Here is a 22,695-nt window from a genome sequence, read left to right on the forward strand (position 1 = left end):
CAAAAATACACATCAAACCAGAAACATGATGTGAGATTAGAAAGGTTAAACTTTAATAATGTTGTCAATAATCATGGAATCAAATAAAATGAGGAGAGGAACATGGATGAAAAGGTTAAAGGGACATTGTTAGAGAACATCCATTATTCGCAATATGTCGACAAACTAGCGCAGAACTACATTCTCAGAGGGTTACGGTGGCATTTTTTTTTTACACCTCAGAGTGGTAAGAATCAAATCAAGCAGGCTTTACCTGCAACACGACAAGGAAGTGCCTTTCAGAGCGCATTCTCTAAATATATTTATATGTAAATATCTCCCCCAACACTTTTGTATTTAAATTCAAAACATTAAGGCCACTTTAAAAAATTAATTTGAAGACCTGACAAGGGGAGGGAAAAATATCATTTTCAAGTTTAAGGTTGAAACGTTGAATAGCTCCTCTTTGGCTGGACTGGTGTTAATTCCTGCAGCCAATCAGACCCCAGGACCTGGTCGACATGGTAACCACAGATATGCAACTGAGGTAGTCTCCCCTCTCTAGTGCCCAAACCGAAAACTCCCAGCTTTGTCATCACAATGCAAGAAAAAAAAAAATCAAATGGTTCAGGAGCTATACTGATGTAGCAAAGACGACAAAAAAAAAAAAAAAAAAACCTCAGCATTTTTTTTTTTTTTTTTTAATTCTCACACAATGTCTTGAACTCTATCCTCTGAGTGGCTTTTCTCATTTTCTCAGGGTTGGCCGATGTCCAGTGGCTCTGACGGCCAACCAACCCCATGAGGAAATCCACCGAAATAAACATTTGGTGCCTTGTTCGTTTGATGCAGTATCATACGTCTTGGTGAACTTGGTGTCATATAAAGCAGAATTTGAAATTTCAGTCAGTTCCTGTTGCTGCAGCCCGTCTGAATGCAGTTGATAAGGGAGGGCCTTTATCAGCCCTGTGTGTGTATGAGAGGATTTCAATGGCTAAATGTGTCAATGCGTTCATTTGTGGATGTTGCTTGATAAGGATTTTAGGTGTGTGTGTGGAAGTGTGTGTGTGTGGAAGGGCACAGGCGTCTCCAGCTCAGTCAGGACTGCATCAGACAGCTGCAGGTCATGTTCCCCCTGCGAGTCTTACTGTACCACTGGCGGTAGGCTTGGGGGGGAGGGGGGAGATGGCTTTTATTTGTCCCCCAGGATGGCGTACTGATTATCTAACTGTAACTGCTGCATGGACCCCTGGCCTTCCCCTTCTCTGACCCGGCTCTTGTGCTTGACCACCTCAAAAGTCTTCTCCATCTCTCTGTCCCTACAACAAGAAAACAGTTTCTCTCAGCATCATTATGCATTATCAGTTAGGTTCAGTTTTTTATTTACCATGAATCAACTGTCCAACACAATCCAAGACCCCCCTTGTAAAATACTTCTTACGGTATTTCTGCCGTAATAAAAAAAAAGCAAAGCTGCTTTCAAACTTTTTATGATCAAAAACTGCATTTAACAACCACAATTCATTTTGAGATTTTCAAGATCCATGTTCATCAATAAAAACAGTAATAGTCGAGGGGTGGGGGGTGAAAATTGGCCTATCAGAGTGTTAGTAGAGTCTTAGTAGGCTGGCAGGGTTAGAGTAAGTTGGCATGTAATTGCAAAGTACATGTTCAAAAGAGACCATCAAAATAAAGTTATCAAAAAATCCAATTAAATGAGTCAAGAATAGTTTGCACTTCATAGGTATCATCATGAAAACTAAATTAAAACATTTCCAATTACTGAAAGAATAAAAACTAACATAACTGGGGAAAACTGGAACTAAACTAAAATACATTTATATAAAAAAATAAAAATAAAAAAACCCTATAAACTAAAATGCAATGTTTTACTTTTTAAAACATTGCATTTTATCCAATCAGAAATGTCAAAGCCATCCATTGTTATAATGCACATTTTGGCATGGTGATGTTTTAGTATTATTTATATATTCTTACATTTATTATTTTGAATTCACTTTTATATTTAAATTTTTAGTATGAGTTTTAGTAATTTTGTGCTTTTGTCATTCTTATTAGTATACACGCATATATGCAGTCATGTGAAAAAGAAAGTACACCCTTTTGAATTCTATGGTTTTACGTATCAGGACAACACTTTCTGTAGATTTAAAAGTGTGTACGCACAAAAGCTAGAGCAGCCAGAACCTGCAGAAAAGTCCTTTTTTTAAACCCAGTCAGCGGAAGATTGTGCGTAAATTCATCTCCCCGAAAAAAACATATATGGAGCTTACAAAGCCTAGTTTTACTATGGAAAAGGTCATCTGCATATCATTTACATGCGTATTCCCATCCAAGTAATACACGTTTAACGGTACAAGGCATTAAGAAAACATGAGATCCGGATGAGTGTACATTGCGAAAAATCACTCAGTAGCCCATCCTTGCCTTGTTTTAGAACAAATACGTTTTAGAATAAATAAATCACAATTGTATAAAATAAGTTTCAGAGAAAGTTTTTAGAGAAGAGTTAGTCTCCAGTGGCCAAATAGTATTTTTAATAGCTTTAAGCAAATCAAATGTATAGAATTTTGCCTATAAGGAAAACACATTTTAGGATGTTTATATATTTGTAATGGATACAGATAGGCCTAGATGCCATTCCTAACATACTCTGGAAAAACAAGGAAGGAAGGAAGGAAGGAAGTTAAAGGTACTGATTAAGGAAGGAAGTTAAAGGTACCGATTAAGAAACGATCAGAACACAGGCTTTTAGAGGAGCTCAGTGACTGCTTACTTGCGAGTCTCCACGTGTCTGGCGGTGGAGAGGAGAGAGGGGAACTGGGCGTCGTTGAAGATCTCTGGAGGCCCTTGAGTGGGGCCTCTTTTAGTAGAGGTTAACCGGGCCCCTGGGGGACGATACACACCAGGTGCCTTGGGCTCAGGAACCTCAACTTCCTCGACTAATGGAAAAAGAGACAAATTATTAAGAACTGATCTCAACTAATACTTTCATTAGTTGGCCATTTATACCAATGCAGCAGACTCACCCGGAGCAGCTGAAGGGGGGGCGCCAGATTTATTCCAGGGTCCAGAGACTTTATCACCACTGACCAGGATGATCTCACCATCCTCGCCCACTTCTTCCTTCTCATACTCTTCCTCCTCCTTCTCATCACTGTCAGACAGACAAACATAAAAATGTGTAATACAACAGAGATGTCAATGTTTAAATGAATTTAGAGTGCTTTGAGACATTTGTGTTAGCTGAAAACCAAGGTCAAAGTGTAGTTGCTGAAATGTGCTTTCTGAAGTTGTGTTTACCTCAACTCCAATAATAAAACAACTGAGAACATTTTGAATAAGAAATGGCAAATGCGAACAGCATAATATTTATGATCAGTAGCATGAAATTCATTAGCTAATGTCAACAGTTTTCTCTTCACACCTCATCTGCAGGGCCTGGAGTCTGAGTCCAGTGTAGTCCACCTCCTTCTGCTCAAATTCCTTCCATTCCTCGTCCTCCTGGGGAGAAAGACAAAGAGAGGTGAAACTTAAGTTGTAAAACTACTTTTAACTACCAAGTTTGTGGTTACCAGCACAATAATAAATTTTTGGGGGAAAGGAGGGAAGCTGAGAGCATCTCACTTTCGACTTAGGAGCCGTTTACACGACACAGTTTTCAACAAAAAACTATGCGTTTTGTCCTTTTATTTACACAAAATGGCATTTGGGGCCTGAAACAAGTTTCAAAGTGCAGGTTTTTGAAAACAATACCGCTATCATCTCATGAATTTGTAAAAACGGTAACGTCATGCACAAGTGTATTACGTGTTCAGCCTATAGACCTTATGTAGCCCCGCCCCTTTTCAGCGCTGCGCTCGTTGTCTTTTGTCTTCCGGTCTGTATTTTCACAGTGATCTTGGAGATTTATGAACGAACGGCTCGTTTTAAAATCTTCCCGGTCCACTGACATTTGTCAAGACATCTGCTCTAAACATTACAATCCTCATGTAGTAACATCGGCAACTACAGCAGAATATAGTGTTTTTAGTCGTTTTTTGCGGATCCGTGTGAACGGAGATCGTTTTGACAATGTTGTCGTCTGTACGTAAAAAATGCAAAGTGCATCATTGTTGTGTAAACGTACTCTTAATTGTAAATGTAAATAAAATATATTCTCAACATCCACACTGGAGGATTTAAACAGACCTAACCCTAAGGAGAAAAAAACTGCCTAAAAATTAAAGGGCACACTTATAACAGGAGTGAAACCTCAATTTCTATTAACTCAGGGCTTTACTAGGAGCACTGCAGCCCCTTACTGAAAATTTTAGGAGCACAAGCTGAAAATTTAGGGACACACCTTAAAGGGTCATGAAACCCCAAAACACATTTGCATGAGAGCGGTTTCTGCGCGGAACACCGCTATGAGTTCAACAACGTTTCAAGTTTTTATGGACATATTTCATATACTCTACTGCTCTATCTTCCACGTTTCTCCCTGGTTTTGGCAGTTTGTTATATAGGGTTAGATTTTTAACCCTCAACTCTGTTTTTTCTCTCTCTCCAAGGTCATATTTTAATAGGTCATGTGTCTGTATAATGAGTGTGTTGCAGGTCTGTTTTATTGGTTGTTTTCTCCCCTCTTTTCACACTCTACTACACTCCCACGGTGGGGGTGGGGGGGTTCATGACACTTTTAATCAACCTCCAAGTTGCAACGCAATTATTCACAATAGAGAAGTGCTGTAAAAAGTTGTGTGAAGCAATTTCATCTGCAACAACATTGTGAACTTTTTAAAAGCCACCTTTGGCCATAAAAAAAAAAAAAAAAAAAAGACCCACAACCTACCAGATTAAAATGAACTTTTGAGTAGGATCAATTAAACAAACTAAAATGTGTATATGAAGACGTTATCAGTGACAAGATGATTGAACAGCCAGTTTCCAGTGACAGGATGCTGGCTGTCTATCTGGGAGCATGGTCTTAACGTCACAATGAAAAAGGGCGTGGTCTGTTTCTCTCTATCTGTTATCAATAGAGAGTGCCTAAGTCCCTCCCCTCCGCTTCCGGCTCATGGGACCTTATTGGGTCCCATATCGCCTTTTGGGTTTGTAGTCTTTGTAATTACGTTTGTAAAATTTGATCATTTCAAAACTTTCATCATTTTCTCAGAAACGGAGACAACGATTTTAGAAACCGATTCGCTAGTCGGATTTCACATGATACGAGAGAATACTCGCCCTCAGTATTCGATGTAGCTCGAAATATATAATTTAAAGCCCTTTTCTTTCTTACTCTTAGGTGTGACAGCTAACTGCCTCACAATATTGTAAACATCATTCACGTTAACCGCTGGAAGTTCTTGTAAACAGCGAGTGTAATTTGCATTGACAGTATATAAACTGGACACAGCGACCCCATTGGATTCAACGGAGACAAGTGAAGTCAATTAGAAGCTCTTACTTCCTGGGGGTCGAGCATACTGCGCAGACTCAAACTGAGCTTGACGACGTAGATCCTAGTAGCTGTGCCAAGAGAAATCTAAATCATTCCCTTCCGAAACTTGCGGAGACGGAGAGTGCGAGTAGGAGGTGTCCATAAGCTAGCAGCAGGAGAAACTTTTGCTAAGTATTCTGATTAATTATTTTGTCACTTTGCCTCCACGTCCCCCCGATTGCCTGTGAGCTTCTCCTCCTGTCCATACGGCAATTCTCTACTGTGCGACAGAGTCGCGTGGTTATGACGCAATCGTTAGCCTATTTTTACAAAAATTGCTTCTACGGGGCCATAACGGAAGCTACAAGGTAATGGAGCATTTTATACATTGTCGTGTTTCTTTAGAAATAAATAATGGACAAATGGAGTCTTTAAACGCCTCAGATGTAAAGTTATTCGCTGTCAAAGTGACGCCAAAATGAATGGAGTCAATGGGATGCTAACAGCAGGTGGGGGTCCGCTAGCCAATGGCGGCGCCCGGGGAAACTTCAAAATAATATGAAACCCTGCCCCCTTGGTAATTTGCCATTATCTCCACCGAATGCAAAAACGTCTTCCGACGCAGCACCGGATGTAACTGGGCGGTCAGACAAAACGCGCATAAAGTCTATTGGATTTTGAGAAGTGGGAAACCTTGCAGGGGTGGGTTTAAAGTTGACAGAAGTTGCTATAGTGCTTTCTTCTCTGATGTATATCTAAGTGAAATGGCATAAACAATAAAACTAAAGTAGGGTGGGGCTTTGTTTGTCCATCAGGAATTGATTGGAAAGTTGGATCATTTGCAATTGCTGCGATTAACCGGTAGAAATTTGTCAACCGGTAGAGATGTTGGACTATCGTCTCTATAGTGGTTACGCTCACATAACGTCGCTGTGCTACGGTGTCACAAAAGCTTATAGTTTGCATGCGTTTTTTAAGTATTGCATTTAAAAACAAGTGATTTTTAACCGTTGAAGCGCAGTAAGCAGCGAAATACAACTCATTTCGATATATGCGTGTGCTGTCAAAGATTTTCTCAGCGCTGCCTGAAAGATGCGCGCACTTGAAAGCTCAAAGCGCCTGAGAACTGAACGGAGGGCTTTTTGCTGACTAATTGGGCTTGAACGGTTAAATACACTTGTGTCAAAGTGACCATCTCTTTGCAAGAAAAGTCATTTATGTCCTAAGTGAACATAAACGGTTAAGAAAGCGCACGAGTCTATTGGATGCGTGCAGTCGGTCTTAAAGTGACAGCATCCAAATTTACCTGCTGTCGTTATTAATGTAAAACATTTTTTTAAGTTCTTCACTGAATCACTTTTGTAACTAACTTAAGAGTAAATGCATATTTAATTTACACAGTGAAGACTATGCAGTTTTTTTTAATACATTTGATTATACAATTTATGTATTTTTTTTATTTCTAGTGCTTGAAGTTTTTGAGGTAGGTCAATTTTATTTGTCTTTGATCTATTGTAGTTTGTTTTCCTATTTGCTTATAATTAGTTTCTCTTTTCTTTCATTATCACTTTGTCTTCAATAGGCTTAAGTTCTTATGCTAGTATTAGTTTTTTGTAATACTGAAAATGGTAACAAGAATTATGAAACTTAAATGGTTTCAAATTTTAATATCATAAAACCCTTATTTACAGCAAAAATAACAATATCGGGATATATATCGTTACCGTGAAATAAAATTACTCGTATCATGATACAAGATTTCGGTCACATCTCCGAATGTGCACAGATAAATCACTAATAATAAATACTGCAATATTCCATTTAAAAAAAATCAATTTTTATTTTTATGGTGACTTTAAACAGACGAAACAATTGGCTAAGACCTGCATAATATGACCAGTCTGTCATTTTCACAGAAAGGTCCAGCTTTGATTAAACACTAAGAGGTAAAAAAAATCCGAAAAATTAACCATGCATACATTGATTGATCACATAAGATATATAACATGCATTTAGAAAATAGATAGGGTGAATTTCCATTTCACTCCAACTTCATAGACACAATTATGACGTGGTACTAGCATGTCTCAAAATGTCCCTGCTCCTGTTACACATTCAAAACTAGGCTATACGTTTTCTTCTCAAAAGAGAACGTACTTTTAGGGCACAGTGGGCAAAATGGGATGCAGCACAACTGACTTACAATATTTCTCGATGTGCATCACAATTTGAAAAGTGTAGGATTTAATTAAAGCGATCTGACGTCATTGTAAAAGTACAATCATACACAAGCATCGCTCATTAGCACGTAGCTATTCTGTAATGACATGAGGAACGAGCATATGGTGTGGCGTTGGAGGACAGTTACAGGATCAGTTATAAGACCCCTGCAAGACTTAGGATTGATTCCCCATGGAACAGTATGATGTCATATCACCCAAGATACGTCACTTCAGACACGACTTCTATTTAAATGCAAATGTAAAGGCATGGTTCACCCAAAAATGACAATTCTGTCGCCATTTACACACCCTCGTGTTGCTCCATTCCCATTTGAAATGTTAGACAGAATAACAGTACTATTCACTATTGACTTTAATTGTAAGAAATGTTTTTGAAACTTAAGTAAATGACTAATTGTGTCAATATTTTACTGTTCTGCTAAAAACCTAATTTTGTTATTTTTCTATTTTATTTTTTACGAGGAAAAGTCGTGCAGGGTGAGTAAATCATGACCGAAATTGATTTTAAAGTTAACTGTAAATTTAAGCAGCCTAATAGCTTTCAGAATCACAAACACATGATGGCTACAACACAACATCACATCAACTTTCTCTTATAGACAAATTAAACATATAACCTTTTGTTATTGCTATTTAGCCGTCACAAAGCCGAGTGAACTGCGTGCTTAGCCCACATTGCTCAACGTTTCAAGCGCGTTTGAATGTTCGCTAGCCTAGGCAAGGCAGCTCACGGGTTTGTGACGCAGCCGGTGTGTTTTTTGACTACCTTCTCCATCTGCGCGTCCTGGTTCTCACTCTTCGTCGACTTCTCCTTCTCCCTTTTCGTCTTTTTCAACACCATTACGTTTCCTCCGGTCGCCTGCTCCTTTCCCTTGACCTTCTCCTTCTTTTTCTTCTTGTCGCGCTTGGCGAAGAAGTCATCCAGACTCTTCTCCACGCCGGCCGGAGCCACATCCGCCATCTTATCCCCAAATTTCCTTCACTTGACACTAAAAAAGCTCAGAAATAATCAGATCAGCGTCTGAAACGACAGCAAACGAGCCTTTGCGTGTGTGTCTGCCCGGTAATCCGTGTTTCATGCGAATCCGCAGGTTAACGGTGTGCTGAGAGCAACCTAGCACTCACCAGCTGAAAGTGTGACACACACTCGCCCAATGCACCGGATAGGGTTGCTTCCGATCTGACCCGGATGGGAAAGCAGATTTGTGTTTGACAGTTCTGCTGTCCAATCGCTGAGCACTATGTTAGTTTTCGACCAATCACATCGCAGGGTGAAGATTCTGCACAGTGATTTTGCCAGATTGTGCAACTGTTTTGTTTTAGTAGTTATACAAGACTTGTTGAGTAATTTAGTTAACACATTAAAGAAAACATTTCTACTGATACATTTACATATGTAGTGCCGTTTTATACTGAATAAAAAAACACGATTGCATAAAAGAAATTACTCAACTTTTCTCAATATTACTCAACTTAACCTTTATTTATAAGCACGTTTAAAAACAACAGGAGTTGAACCAAAGTGCTTTACAATACACATAATGAACTCTTATACTCTTATAATAGCTACCAATACTTAACCACAAAACCTGCCTATTTATATTTAAAATGTAGTCAAAAGATAAAGGATAAAAATGTTTTTAAAACAGATTTAAAAACGTTGAGCGACAAGGCTGCTCTGACATGAAGTGGAAGCTTGTTCCAGAGTGGTTCCCAAACTTTTTTAAAGTGTGGGCATTAAACATCTTTCTGCATAACCTCCTCTCCCACTTAGACTGCAGTCACAGCTTTTCCATCAACAATTTTTTTTTCATTAATACATTTTTCATGTTTTATGTCAAATTCTTAAAATTCCATTAATTAAATTATTAATATTATAAATAAAACAATACATTTAACTAAATCAGCAATTTGAACCAAATGAAACAAAAGCCATCTTTGCACTGCAGTGGCACAAGCTGCATCTAGATGTATTTACACACTGTTTAATGCTGCTCAGATGTGGTAAGAATGCAATTACAATGGCATAAACAATGTTATGAGATAATGTTTTAAATAAAAACATTTTCAATAGAAAAAATATATGAAATGATGTAACTAAAATCGTCAGTAGGTGGCGACAAGTCACTGTCTTCATGAGTGAGTCATTCATTCATTCATTCATTCATTCACTCAAAAACAAAGCAAGTGAAGTGTATTTATGAATAGATCATTTAATCATTGACTCTCCAGATTAATTCAAAGCCATAGATTCGTTCAATAATGAAACACGTTGTTGCTTGGAGACGCACAACCGTTCAAGTCAAGTTAAGTCACCTTATTTTATTAGCTTTACAGTGAAAACAGGAAAATTATGCATATCTGCTGCTTTTCAGCTGAAGTCAGTTCAGTGTTTATTCAGTTCTGTTGTAAAGAAAGAGCATAAATTATTAAATATATAAATAGTTCTGCAAAAAAAATGTGTCATCTTCCAGCTCAGTTCAGTTCTCATACCACAGCATTAGTACAGTCAAATCAATAATATTGTTGAATATTAATGGGGTGGTTGATTATGATTTCACTTTTCTAACTTTTAGCATAAACAACATCTGCAAAGTTACAACGCTCAAAGTTCAAAGCAAAGGAAGATATTATCTTTTAAAGAAATTGCTTTTTAAGGACTACAACAAACGGCTGGTAGGGACTACACAACATTCCTCCCGGGTTAGTGACATCACAAACCCTAAAATGTACATAAACCCCGCCCCCGGCAAAGCATTTATAGATTATCATGACAGAATATGCTAAACAATGACTAGAAGATAACTACACATAAGCTATCTAAATTAATCAACTAACCATTCAGAAATGTCTTGTTACATTCTACATGTTGTCACTTCTTCTTGAGTCTCTCCATCATTGTCTGACACGGTTTGAACATACAAGAACATCCGTCCTCTGTGCCGGGAGCAACAGCTCATTTGCATTTAAAGGGACTGACACAAAAACGTTGTGAGCGCTGAGCTTGAAACTTATAGCGTTGAAACTTATAACGCTTAGTGTTGAGCACGAAATTGGGCATTTTTGCTCACCCTCAAAAATGTAAAATTTTAACATGCTATATAAAAATATCTGTGGGCGTGGGGTATTTTGAGCTAAAATTTCACATACACACTCTGGGGACATCAAAGACTTATACCACCCCTTTAAGTGTCCCCAACTAAGCAAGACAATGGCAAGGAACCCAAACTCCATCTGGTTACTGAATGGAGAAAAAAACCTTGGGAGAAACCAGGCTCAGTTTGGGGGGCCAGTTCTCCTCTGGCCAACAAACAAACATGCTGCGATTATGATTCCAGGCTGCATCACAAGTCAGAATTCAGATTGTGGATCGGTAGTATTCAAATATTGATCTAGTTCCTTTTGCTTGAAGATCGATTAATCACGCTGGTATGGAGCTGAAGCTGGCCATCGGGATCTGTGCGGAGGACCTGTCTGGTTTTGTGGTCTCTCCTTAGGATCAGGGTTGCTGTCATGTCAATGAGGCCTTCACAGGGGACTGACTAGAAGACACGTTCTCTGCTGATGTTCAAGTTTTTGCATTTTTGGTCATGTCTAGGTGCAGGTCCACCATTTGATCTAGATATGGGCCAGATCCAGCTGACTACAGTAACCTCGGGATAAGGATGAGACAGACAGACTAATATTAGCGTAGATGCCATTCTAATAACGATAATCGCTAATATACATTGGGTGTTATAGGAAGTGTTCCCAGTTCCGGTTCGTCAGGGCGCGAAGAAATATAAAGCTGCGTATCATCAGCGTAGCTGAAAACTAATGCCATGCCTCCTAATGATATCTCCCAAGGGTAGCATGTACAGGATGAAAAGAAACAGTCCCAGTACTGAGCCTTGTGGTACGCCATACTGAACTTGTGATCGATATGACACCTCTTCATTTACTGCTACAAATTGGTAACGGTCAGCTGAGTATGATTTGAAGTCTATTCAAAAGAATGTTGTGGCTGTACATACAATGCACGTGCCAGTACAGCATACGACTGCAGGGCCAAATCAAAAGAATTGTCTTTTGCAAAACGAACACTTTGACAACTAAGTTGTTCCAGACTCTTCAGAGACCAGAAATAATATTATTTAATTTATATTCTTTTAAATATAACATAATTGTATTATAACTCGAATTATAATATACATTATGTTATAATCGCCAAGCAAGGCATTCATTGGAAAAGTGTGACATTAATCCTTACAATTCAATTTTCATTGGCCTGCTATCCAGTGCCAAAAACACGACTAGAAGTGTAGCACAGGTAATAGCAAATCAAATCATCCTTGACTGGGGTGCACCAACTAACATTTAATCTGATCAGGGAAGTAAATTTACAAGGAGGATGTGAAATGCTAAACATCAGACAGAAGTACCACAGCCTTTTTCAGGTCACAAGAGATCTGCACTAACTAAATGTGTGAACGACACTATAAAACAGCAAATGCTAAGCAGGCAACACCGAAAATTTCTCCCCACAGATCTGGATGTAATGAGAGCAACTTGAAGTAAAGCCATGGGCATCAATCCATTGGAACTCATGACACTATGAGTGATAAAATCTCTGATTAATCCAGGAAATTTCCCCAGCAGAACTGGGGTATCTAATGCTCATGACACAGCAGACTGTGAAGGCTCAACTGCAAGAATAGCTTTAGGTGTCACACACTGCACTGAAACAACAGCAATAATTCAGACCTGGTCAATTGAAACTCGGTTTCATGTGACAACTGGAATTAAAATGGCAATGGACATGATAATGGAGCAAGTAAAATAATTCCATATGTCTGAATTTGAAGCTGTTGAAAACATCAGAATTAACTGTGGTTCTCTCTGCATTTGTTTATGTCTCAGGTTTACCACTGCAATTCCTTGGAGGATGGATGCCAGGATGGGCCTGACCCCACTTGCATCAAAGCCAAGACAGCGGGATTGTTAGAACATAACCTGAGATTCGGAAGATGGGTGAAAAGACACTTCAAGAGGCCATTCACACCACACAGTAGCACATCACTGCACAAGTATGGCCTCCCAGTATAGAACTGGAACTAAAGTTGTAACACAGAGTTATAGATTAGATTCCACCCATCTCCTAGACATGAACACTGAACATACACCTCCATCACTACACCCTCACAGCATCATCACCTGGAAAAGTCTATCCAGGCTGAACACTACACATCATAAGAAGACAAAGATGGCATAGAGTCCAAAAGTGTTACTTCACTAAATATCTATTGTCCATCTTTTCACACTAACAGATCCAGATAGCTTCTAACACAGACACACATAGCAAACACTATTCAAAACACTCATGGGAAAACACTGTAATATACATACTAATGGCTGCAGTCACAAATCGATGGTGGAAATTCTAAAGCAGAGGCAGACCTGCTATTAAAATTCAAAATATTTAAACTTTCTGATTGTTATTGTGGTGGTTGGAAAATCAGAGGGCCCCTGATTTCTCAACATACCACTAATAACAGAAACATTGTCAAAAACGGATAGATCTGAAGTGTAAGCTCTTCAATCAATTACAAAAATTACAGTTTAACCATGTCATTGACTGCGACTTAGCCAGTATAACCCCCCGTCCCCCAGTGCTCAATCGTGAAGTAGACATTTAAGATGCTTTTCAAGTGTCTCACACAAAGCAGTGTGGAACCAAGGAGAACCCCTTCATCCATTGAGGTCTGCCCAGACAATCGCACCACTGAAGGTGACAGAATTGGTAAAGAGGGGACAGATTATTGTCATGGATAAGGTGCCACAGAAGCAGAAGTTTCTCCATGAAGGAATGAAACGTCAACTGAACAAGTCACAAAGGTCCAGATTGACTCTATGAACTTTGCTTACATTCTACGCTGGACCACAGGAAGAAAACCTGAACGCATTCATCCACCTGCTGAACTCAAGCTACATACACCTGGTGAGACTGGGTGTTCTGCAGGCAAACACAGCCCTCTGAAAGCTTCTACAGATGCTAACATTGCAAAGACAATTTTTGAGCTAAATCTCAAAGACTACAACAAACGTCTAACAGTGACTCATCTGAATTTGACCCACGGTGTCAAGGAGGGAAAACTGCAAGACTGGAGAAACTGGAAGAACTGGAAGAGAGGGCTACTCTCTGAGAAAACATAGGAAATTAACATTTGAACTCTCTTGCTATATTACCATCCCCATTCGAGACACGATCACACTTGAGTTGATCACCTTTCAATTTACACATCATTCCCTTCACCCATCTCTACCTGAATTCACCCAAAAATCTATATGGTTTAATATGAACAATTATCATCCAGTATTATACATGTTTGGTATCATTTGAAATGCCTCAGTGCGACTGGTACAAAGGTCTCATTCCCACAGAAGTAAACCAAAAAGGTAATAAGGTGTGGAGAGTTTAGATATATCTTGTTAACTGCTGTGGGTGTGCCCCCATGTAAATCAACCCTTGTCCCTAGTAAGTCTGGGACAGTGATTAATGCAAATTCCAACTATGAACTCATGTTTACATTTGAAAAGAGGTTCCTGCCTTGGTCTGAGTATTTAGGGAGCTGCTGAAGAAGGCTTGTGGCGATTTGTAACTCAAATTAGCCTGTGATGTGGAGTGTATGCAGGCACTCCGCATCATGTATTTTATAATGTCAGGTTCGCATCTTCTCTCTTTATTCCAGAGCATTTGATGTTTTGAATTATCTTTGAACTGATTATGAAATTAGCATGATACATTTACCTGACATACTAAATTGTTACATTTGATTTTATTCCGACTCTGAAATTGTTTTCCCAAGTAGATTAAACGGATTAGTATGTTACCGCAAGTTTTGCGTCAGATTTGTGATGACTAATATTTGGCACTAATTCGAGTGTACTTGTTTTGTAAAGACAAGAAGTGAATTTCCGTTTAGGGCAGCAAAAGTGCTACAAGTCCCGTCATGGTAACCCTTCCAGAGTCTCGTCCCGTCATGGCCGCCCTTCCGGAGTCTCGTCCCATCATGGCCCCGCCCTTCTAGATGTAGCAGAGCGGGCGTGGTTCAACTCAAATTGCTGTAATTTCCGACTACGCCACCTGGGGAATTTCACCCCAAGAATTTAATATAACCTCTAAGCTAAGGCACACACAGGTCCCAATCACCGTTGAGTCAGAGACATTAGTAATCGTACAAAAGTATTTTATTTAAGCAACATTCATAGTTAAAAGAGGCATTGACCAGCAATCACACTCATCTCAGTTGTTTTCTTCTATCGTTGGCAGCAGAGGAACCTGGGCTTACCCGCAGAGGCAGTCTCGAGAAATCACCCTTATGAAAATTACTCTATACACAGTGCACACACACTAATACACACTCAACGACTCATGTCAGAGAAGACCACGACACACAGTGAGGACGTCACCACCTAAATGGTCACTCGTCTGCCCCCGGGTGCCCAGGCCCTGCCAACAAACGAAAAAGACATCAAACAGTGATATGCAAAAAGAACAAAATGATAATTCACTAATACAATAATCAAACCAAAATAAACATACAAATTCATGGAGAACAGAATTTACTGAAAACAGTTCACTCAAGACGATTCACTCGAGACAGTTCACTCCAGACGATTCACTCGAGACAGTTCACTCCAGACGATTCACTCAAGACGAGGCACTCGAGACGGTTCACTCGAGACCGTGGCGTCAGTTTACTCGAGTCAGTTCACTCGAGTCGGTTCACTCGAGTCGGAACACAAAACAAAACACAAAACAAATAAAACAGAACAGTTGAAAGAGTTAAAACAGAACAACAGAACAGAACAGCAGCCGATGAGGAGCGGAGCAAACAGCAGTTTATGTCATGAAGCAACGGGCAGATAATTCTCATGCAGGACGCCGCTACTGTCCTTATCGCGTGCAAAACATGCTGTCCCGGGATTACTATCCCCGAACTATGCGGTAGATGGAATCAAATGTCTCCGACAAACTCGTTGACAGAAAGCGCAGATAGGTCTTACGCTGTCTCAAATGTCCATACCAAACTCTCCAGAAAGCACACAGACTGGCAAACAGCACTGACAGTGAATAAGCAGCTTCAGTGATCTTTTTACGAGCAACACCTGACACTGCACTCCAACAAAAAGCAGCAGGGCGCCTGGGTGACGTCACGGCCCCGGATAATGACGCACACTAAGGAACCGGTAACCCATGCTCTTATACGCACCGGATGCCAGGCCATTGGCCAAACCATAACAAGTAGGAGGGGTCATAACCCTTCCTGCTACATAGAGTCTCGTCCCGTCATGCCCCCGCCCTGGCCCCCTGAAAGCGTCATGGCTCCGCACTGGCCCCCTGAAGCATCATGGCTCCGCACTGGCCGCTTGCTCCAGGCCCTCTTCGACTCCACTGACCTGGCCCTCCATGGGAGGCCCATTCCACCTCCGCTGCACCCCTGAAAGCCGTTCTTTTGAGGGGGGGGCTATGTCACAATCCCTGCACTGTCTTGTGTTTTGTAGGACTTTTATGTTAAATTGAATTCTTAGTTCCCCATTGTTTCTGTGTTCACTTCCTGTGTTTGGTTCCTGTTTTGCCTTGTACCTTGTTTGTCACCATAGTTACCCTTATTAGTTCCCATGACATCAGTCACCAACACCTGTCACTCACTGCTTACATGTTACATAAAGAGGACTTGGGAGAAACAAAAATCAGAAGTTCAGTTTTGCTCCCATTTAACTATAGGAAGTAAACATTAAGTTCCTGATGTCAGCGAAGTAATTTAGGGGATTCTCAATCAATATTTTTTTCCCCTAGCATACTGGAAAATAAAATTGTGTCATCAGCAAAGCAATGATAATACAAGCCATATCTCTGGAAGATCAAGTAATACATTGTCAGAAGCATAAACATTGAAAATAGTAATGGTCCTAAAATTTACCCTTGAGGGACCCCATAATAATGGAAGTGATGTAGATGAAAGATTTCATTAGATTAGATTAGATTAACAGAAAACATCCTTTCTTTCATATAGGAGGTAAACCACTGGAGGGCCATGTCCTGAATGGCAACCATACAACTGCAGATAAAATATTATTTATGTATAAAAAATAATATAAAGAATTCAGTTGGTTATTAATACAAAGCAATAATATTTTAAGAAGTATTTTAAATAATTTGTAAGAATCTGTTCTTTAAAAAAACTGACATGAATATTAAAGGCCCCTCGATGCCTTTAAGTGTTATTGCCTTGCTTTGGGCCATTTATCAGAAGAAGAAACTTCGATTTTGTCCATCAGGAATTGATTGGATCATTGGATTGTTGTGGTTTGCTACTGCTGTGATCCTGCCAAACACGTCATCATAGAAGAGAAGAGATGTTGTTGCAAGAAGGAGGGGAAGTTATTTTGATTAAAGGTTATGAGTACACATGAATAAAAAAAAGATGAATCATTAAAGAAAAAACACTGCAATTACAGGTGGGATAAGGCAGGGAAAGTACATTTTGCACAGCATTTGCAAAGAGGCTGACTTACTATTTATATATAATACATAGACCTACTGTATTTAATTACACTACCATAGACTTTTGTTAAACAGTGTTAGGAAATTCCACAACGATATTGATTCTCGTTTTATTTCTCGTCTAATCCAAAACTCTTCTTGGGTCATTTGATTCACCCATTGCCATGGGCTGCGTCCAAAATCACATACTCTCTTGAGTAAAGCAATTACTTTACACCACTAAAAAAGTTCATTCTATTTAGTATGAGTGTGTGGACTTACTAGCATCAGTTACATCGCTTCACTGCATTCATAAATCCTCTCCCTTGGCCTCATGGGATAGTAAAGTGTCCATTGAATGCACACTTCAGAATCTAGTAGTAGTAGGTCATCCGGGTACTTTTTGCCTACTGTTTTATGAGTACTGTGAATTCAGACATACTTCTTTTGTCACGTACTCTTTTTCACCTACTATAAGGAAATATGCTAAACTTAGGCAGCTGACTTGTTGCCTCGTTGCCTTATAGTCAATGACTCTACAGGCAGCGTTTGCGCATGGTACCTCACGAAACTGATTTTGGACAGACTTCTGAGTCAGCGTAACAGTTTAATGTCTACAGCAAAATAGAGTGAGAGTTGGTGGAAACTAAACAAATATTGGTAACACTTTACAATAAGGTTTATTAGCTTAGTTAACATGAACTAAGAATGAACAATAATTCTACAGCATTTATTAATCTTTGTTAATGTTAATTTCAACATTTACTAATATATATTATTAAAATCAAAGGTTATTTGTTAACATTAGTTAATGCACTGTGAAGTAACATGAACAAACAATGAACAGCTGTATTTTTATTAACTAAAATTAACAAAGATTAACTAATACAGTAGCTAAAACGTATAGCTCATTGTTAGTTCATGTTAGTTAATACATACTAATGAACCTTATTGTAAAGTGTTACCCAAAAATTGAATAACTACAGTAGTAGTACAGTAACTATCAGAAGTCACAAACTGACCAGCAACCTTTCAGACGCCATCTTGCTTTTTCTAGCTCAACTGTCACCATAGGATTGTGGGATATCAAAGGCAGCTTTTCTGATGCAGAAACTTTAGGATATTTTAATGCAAAAGTCTTACATATTGTGCCTTTAAGCATCCCTCTTGATTTGATAAAAAAAAAATTTCAGATGGAACACACAGACAGCATAAAGCTGCATATAGGCCTAATATATATATTTTTTATATTAGGTAAATTTCTGAAATAACTCAATCCAGAATTTACAAAACAAAGACTATAACACCTAACTGCATTCTAGCATGTGATCGAGAGGGTTTATAAAAGGGCTACAAACATCTGTCGCCTTTTGAGAGACCGTGAATGAATAGGTGATCCAGTGAACGTCCCAGTTGTGACACACTGAACAGCTTGTGAATAGAAAAGCTCCATTCAGCATATAGTGTGAACAGGGAAAATTCCAGAAACCATGTAACCCATTTAAATCAGGGGGAAAACATTGGCATTGTGCTCCACTTTGCTTTTTTAAACAGATTTTGCTTTAAATATTGACACTTTTAACTGATACAAAACCCCAATATAGATCAAAATCAGCAACAAACTGAAGATGCTTTAAAAGCCTTTTTATTTGTATCGCTCAGCAGTAAAAAGTACAGTTTATGTGCTACAAAAGATTAGACATGATTCATAATATGTGAGAGCAGTTTTTTCTTGTCAGCTGAGCAATTATCGCTACCTCTGCTTACATATTTAAAACTCATGCCAGCACACAAAAAGGACGGAAACAACGGGGAAAAAATACATTTAAACAATATATATATATATATATATAAAAATCTGCTAAGCACACAGCAAAAAAATTAGATATGTATAGAGAAAAGATGATGATATGGTCTTAAAACATGTTACCAACCTCAGTGGCACATGTTCAAAGAAAGTACAAAATAAAATAGTTTCTCTGCATGTCTTTATATCTAACAATTACACTCTATTACATCCAGTGACATCATTGACATTCATCTAAAAAAAGAAAAGAAAAGAAAAACCTGTACAATAGAGCAGTAAGCACTGAGAATCAAAGAGAAATATAAGGAATTCATTTTGGTCTCATTTATTCTCGTCAATGTTCACACAAGGAACAGAGATAGACAGACAGAAACACACTCATTCACCCTTCACTAAGAAAAATGTGTCTTCTAACAATATATATATATATATATATGTTTATACATATATATATAGAGCGCCAACCTGTGAAGCAATAGTAGTGCCATTTTCATCAGAGCATGACATAGCGAATAAACAAATGGGTTTATTAAAAAAATGCATTTCCACTACAGTTATACAGTATAGTGCTTAGCCCTGCTAAGTTGAACACAAACACATACAATATGAACAGATGTGATGTGAAATGTGGTGCACAGTAATATTACCATACAAAGGCCTTTGTATGAGACATTTCATTGGCATTTAATCATTTTTTCTACTTGCTTGTGCAACTGTCGACGTGAATTTTAGGGTGTTAGGGTGTAACGAAATCTTGATAGAAACAAAATCCTGTTTCATATAGTCTAACGACACACATACACCTCAGATGCATGCAACAAGACATAAACACTCATGAAAACATCTCAGACATCTAAGGAATGGGACAATTGTCGTTTTGTCTTTTGGCTGGTGACTCAACTGGGGACAAACATCTCAGAAAGTCATGATTCGGCATCCATCAAATGCAAACAGGCAATCACCTCTAGTTCCTCCATGAGGGAAGCGAGGGTTGCTGCAGTATCCACTGGACCCATCCCAGAACCGTTCCAGAATCAATGCCCTTTACCCCTGCATCCCCTTACATACGGAATTCAAGTGCGGCAGGCTTTTTTAAGTAATCATATTAAGTATTTTGGGTAACGTCACACAAGCATCCTTACACCACGCGCCATGTTTCTCAGTACTCTGCACAACCAAAGCCACTGGAACATATGAGCAACAACACTTACTGTTTTTATTCAAAAAAGACATAAAAACCCTTATCACAATGAAGCATTGGTAGAAAATCCACATCAGAAAAATATGCAAGGGCTCCCCCTCATAGTAAATAACATTTGTTCTTTTTTGTAATATTCTTTCAGCTCCTTGAAACCAGTTTCATATATAAACCGCAGTCTTTGAAGGTTCACCACATATATGTATATAGTTATTTATATATACTCTTAAAAAAATGCAAGCAAAGAAAAGAGACTGGAAAATCCTCAGGGATTCTGTCTCCTTTTAATATAGTGTGTTTAGATATCAGAGGCCTTGTCTCTGTTGATAAAGAGAGTCTCTTGGCAAAAGGGGTTAACCAGGACCACGCCGCTGTCGCTGTAGTCACCATTAGGGGGCAGACACGTCTCCTGATCCTGAAACACAAAGAACAACATTAGCACTTGCTTTCAGGCTAACTAAAAAGCTAATCACTTAAGAGCAGCTGCTACAAAGCTAAATGCAGTTAAGGTGAAAGGAACAGGTATTCTTCTTAGGATCTATGTTCTTTACTTCTTATAGACACAAATGTGCATTTCTATGGTGTAGTGATTGAGCTCTATTGCCATGGAGACGGCGTGTGTGAAATAATGGGAGGAAATTAAGGAAGAAGCAGGTTAAATTGCACCTGTGGGAAAAGACAACTTATTATGAGGCTCTAGATTCTAAGACGATGTATTTCGTCATTCATTCGTATTTGGTCACACATATTGGGGATTCTTATTCAGACATCAAAATGAATACATCCATCCAACTATTATCAAATCTATCTATCTATCTAAACTGAGGGATTACGGAAAATTGTGAATAGCATAAGATACAATAGTCAACTAAAAAACACTAGTGGAATACTGAGGACAAAGGAATAAAGGAAGGGAGTGGATGTCTCTGTTGGTTCTCTAAGAGAGGTAAAGGAAGATATGAACACCTGGGTCACCGGCATCCAAAACATGATATCATCATCATCATCATCATCATCATCATCATCATCACATCATCATCACACTCCTGTCAGAAAATGCCAGCAAGCAGGAATGAAAAGGTGGAAAACAAGAAGCATGGAGAGGTTGAAATGGAAAATGTCAATGAAGGGATTATATGGTTACAATCTGACAAAAGGTTCAGGGAAAAACAACAACTGTAAACTAGTGAGTTTTTTAAATTAGAAATCTGGTCACTGGACACCAGGTGGCGATATGTAACATGAATGGGAAATCATGTTAAAACACTCTCAGGTACCATTAGGTGAGTTTTTCAAGGACACATTGTCTTGATTGCAATGATTACTGTTAATTTCATAATGATACGCCAGCAAAAAATTATAATTTAAAGTATGTATTGTGCTAAATGAGAAAAGCATCAAATAGACATCACAAAAAGTAGCTATAGAAAATGTAATATTTTATTCAATTCAACATAAAATGTCTCATATATATACACATTTACAGACCAAAGCAGTTTAGTTAACAACCAACCTACCAGTAGGTGGCGTTAACTGTCTAAATAAGTAAGTAACTGAGTCATTCATTCATTCGATTCGTTCAAACGGCTGATTCATTCAGGAATTAAAGCTGCCGTCGGCAACATTTTTTTGATCATATTCAGTGTAATCGACACTATAATCCGACAGAACAACATAAATAAGGTGGTTTTAGAAAAAAACCCGAGCTTCTAACTCCACCTGGAGCGTGTTATTTGTTTTACAAAAATCCAGCGCTCCCGCTTCATCAGGTCCAATCAGCGCAGGGGGGTGTGAGATCTGACTGTCAATCACAGGTCGTGCACACGCCACAGATCCCCCCTCACTCGCGCACGTTAATATCACATGCACACGCCACGCCTGAAGTTCGCCTGGAGATTGCATGAAGCGTGATGGCGGAGAGAAAATCTACTAACAAGCTTCCAATTCCTCGGTTATCTATGGATAGATTAGCCAGGGCAGCCTACCTCCGAGTCCATGGTGTTGATAGATGCTGAAGAGACGGACGCGTTCACAGAAAATCAGGTACACACGCACAGTGACGCACTGACGAGCACGACCTCGATGGGAGGGTGCTCGCTGGTAGTGGGGAGGGGCATGAGAGTTGTAAACATTCAAAATTTTGGCTAATCGACCCAATCTGCCAGACTTGCCGACGGCAGCTTTAAGTAAATGGTTCTCTTTATGAATGGGCCATTGAATCATTGTTTAACCCGATTGATTCGCTCAAAACGCGGAATCATTGAAAAACGAAACACCGCTGTGTGATGTTGGGAGACGCACAACAGTTCTCCTCTAGCTTTACAGGTAGTATTTTCGTTAGCAAAATTGAAAACTGTTGTATAAAATCAAAATAATTTGCACTCATGCTATTGGGAGCAAAAACAGCACTTGTGTGATATGGTTTAACTATATCATATCATCTGATATAAATATGAGACAAAAACTCATACAGGGGCATTTTGCCCTGATATCTTGAAT

At 39.0% G+C, this 22,695-nt stretch overlaps 2 protein-coding genes across 4 annotated transcripts in view; both read right to left on the reverse strand.

Annotated features, from left to right (window-relative positions):
- Positions 1-31: 31 nt before the first annotated feature.
- cdv3 (carnitine deficiency-associated gene expressed in ventricle 3) lies at positions 32-8,848 on the reverse strand. Of its 2 annotated transcripts, none has more exons than XM_082184028.1 (5): positions 8,432-8,848; positions 3,428-3,501; positions 3,030-3,157; positions 2,777-2,942; positions 32-1,298 (listed from the first exon to the last, which is right to left on the reverse strand). In XM_082184028.1, exons 1-5 carry the CDS (start codon positions 8,624-8,626, stop codon positions 1,172-1,174), a joined length of 690 nt encoding a protein of 229 aa, XP_082040154.1. In that variant the 5' UTR covers positions 8,627-8,848; the 3' UTR covers positions 32-1,171. The 2 variants fall into 2 exon arrangements, with proteins under 2 accessions (XP_082040154.1, XP_082040153.1); XM_082184027.1 differs by having other exon boundaries at positions 3,428-3,504; positions 8,432-8,847.
- Positions 8,849-18,814: 9,966 nt separating this feature from the next.
- tmem108 (transmembrane protein 108) overlaps positions 18,815-22,695 on the reverse strand; it is a 64,524-nt gene continuing 60,643 nt past the window's right edge. For both annotated transcript variants that reach the window (XM_082184000.1, XM_082184001.1), the window contains exon 5: positions 18,815-20,611. In XM_082184000.1, the coding sequence (XP_082040126.1) occupies positions 20,495-20,611 (117 nt within the window). In that variant the 3' untranslated portion in view covers positions 18,815-20,494. The remainder of the gene's footprint in view (positions 20,612-22,695) is intronic.

This window comes from Leuciscus leuciscus, assembly GCF_965113295.1.
Source record: "Leuciscus leuciscus genome assembly, chromosome: 11".
Classification (NCBI taxonomy): Eukaryota; Metazoa; Chordata; class Actinopteri; order Cypriniformes; family Leuciscidae; genus Leuciscus; species Leuciscus leuciscus.

Excerpts from the sequence above, each read along its gene's own strand:
- cdv3 (XM_082184027.1), bottom strand. The coding sequence starts at position 8,626 with ATGGCGGATGTGGCTCCGGCCGGCGTGGAGAAGAGTCTGGATGACTTC. Across the intron at positions 3,505-8,431 it reads AGGACGCGCAGATGGAGAAG|GAGGACGAGGAATGGAAGGA; the intron begins GTAGTCAAAAAA and ends CTTTCTCCCCAG. Across the intron at positions 2,943-3,029 it reads CCCCCCTTCAGCTGCTCCGG|TCGAGGAAGTTGAGGTTCCT; the intron begins GTGAGTCTGCTG and ends TTTTTCCATTAG.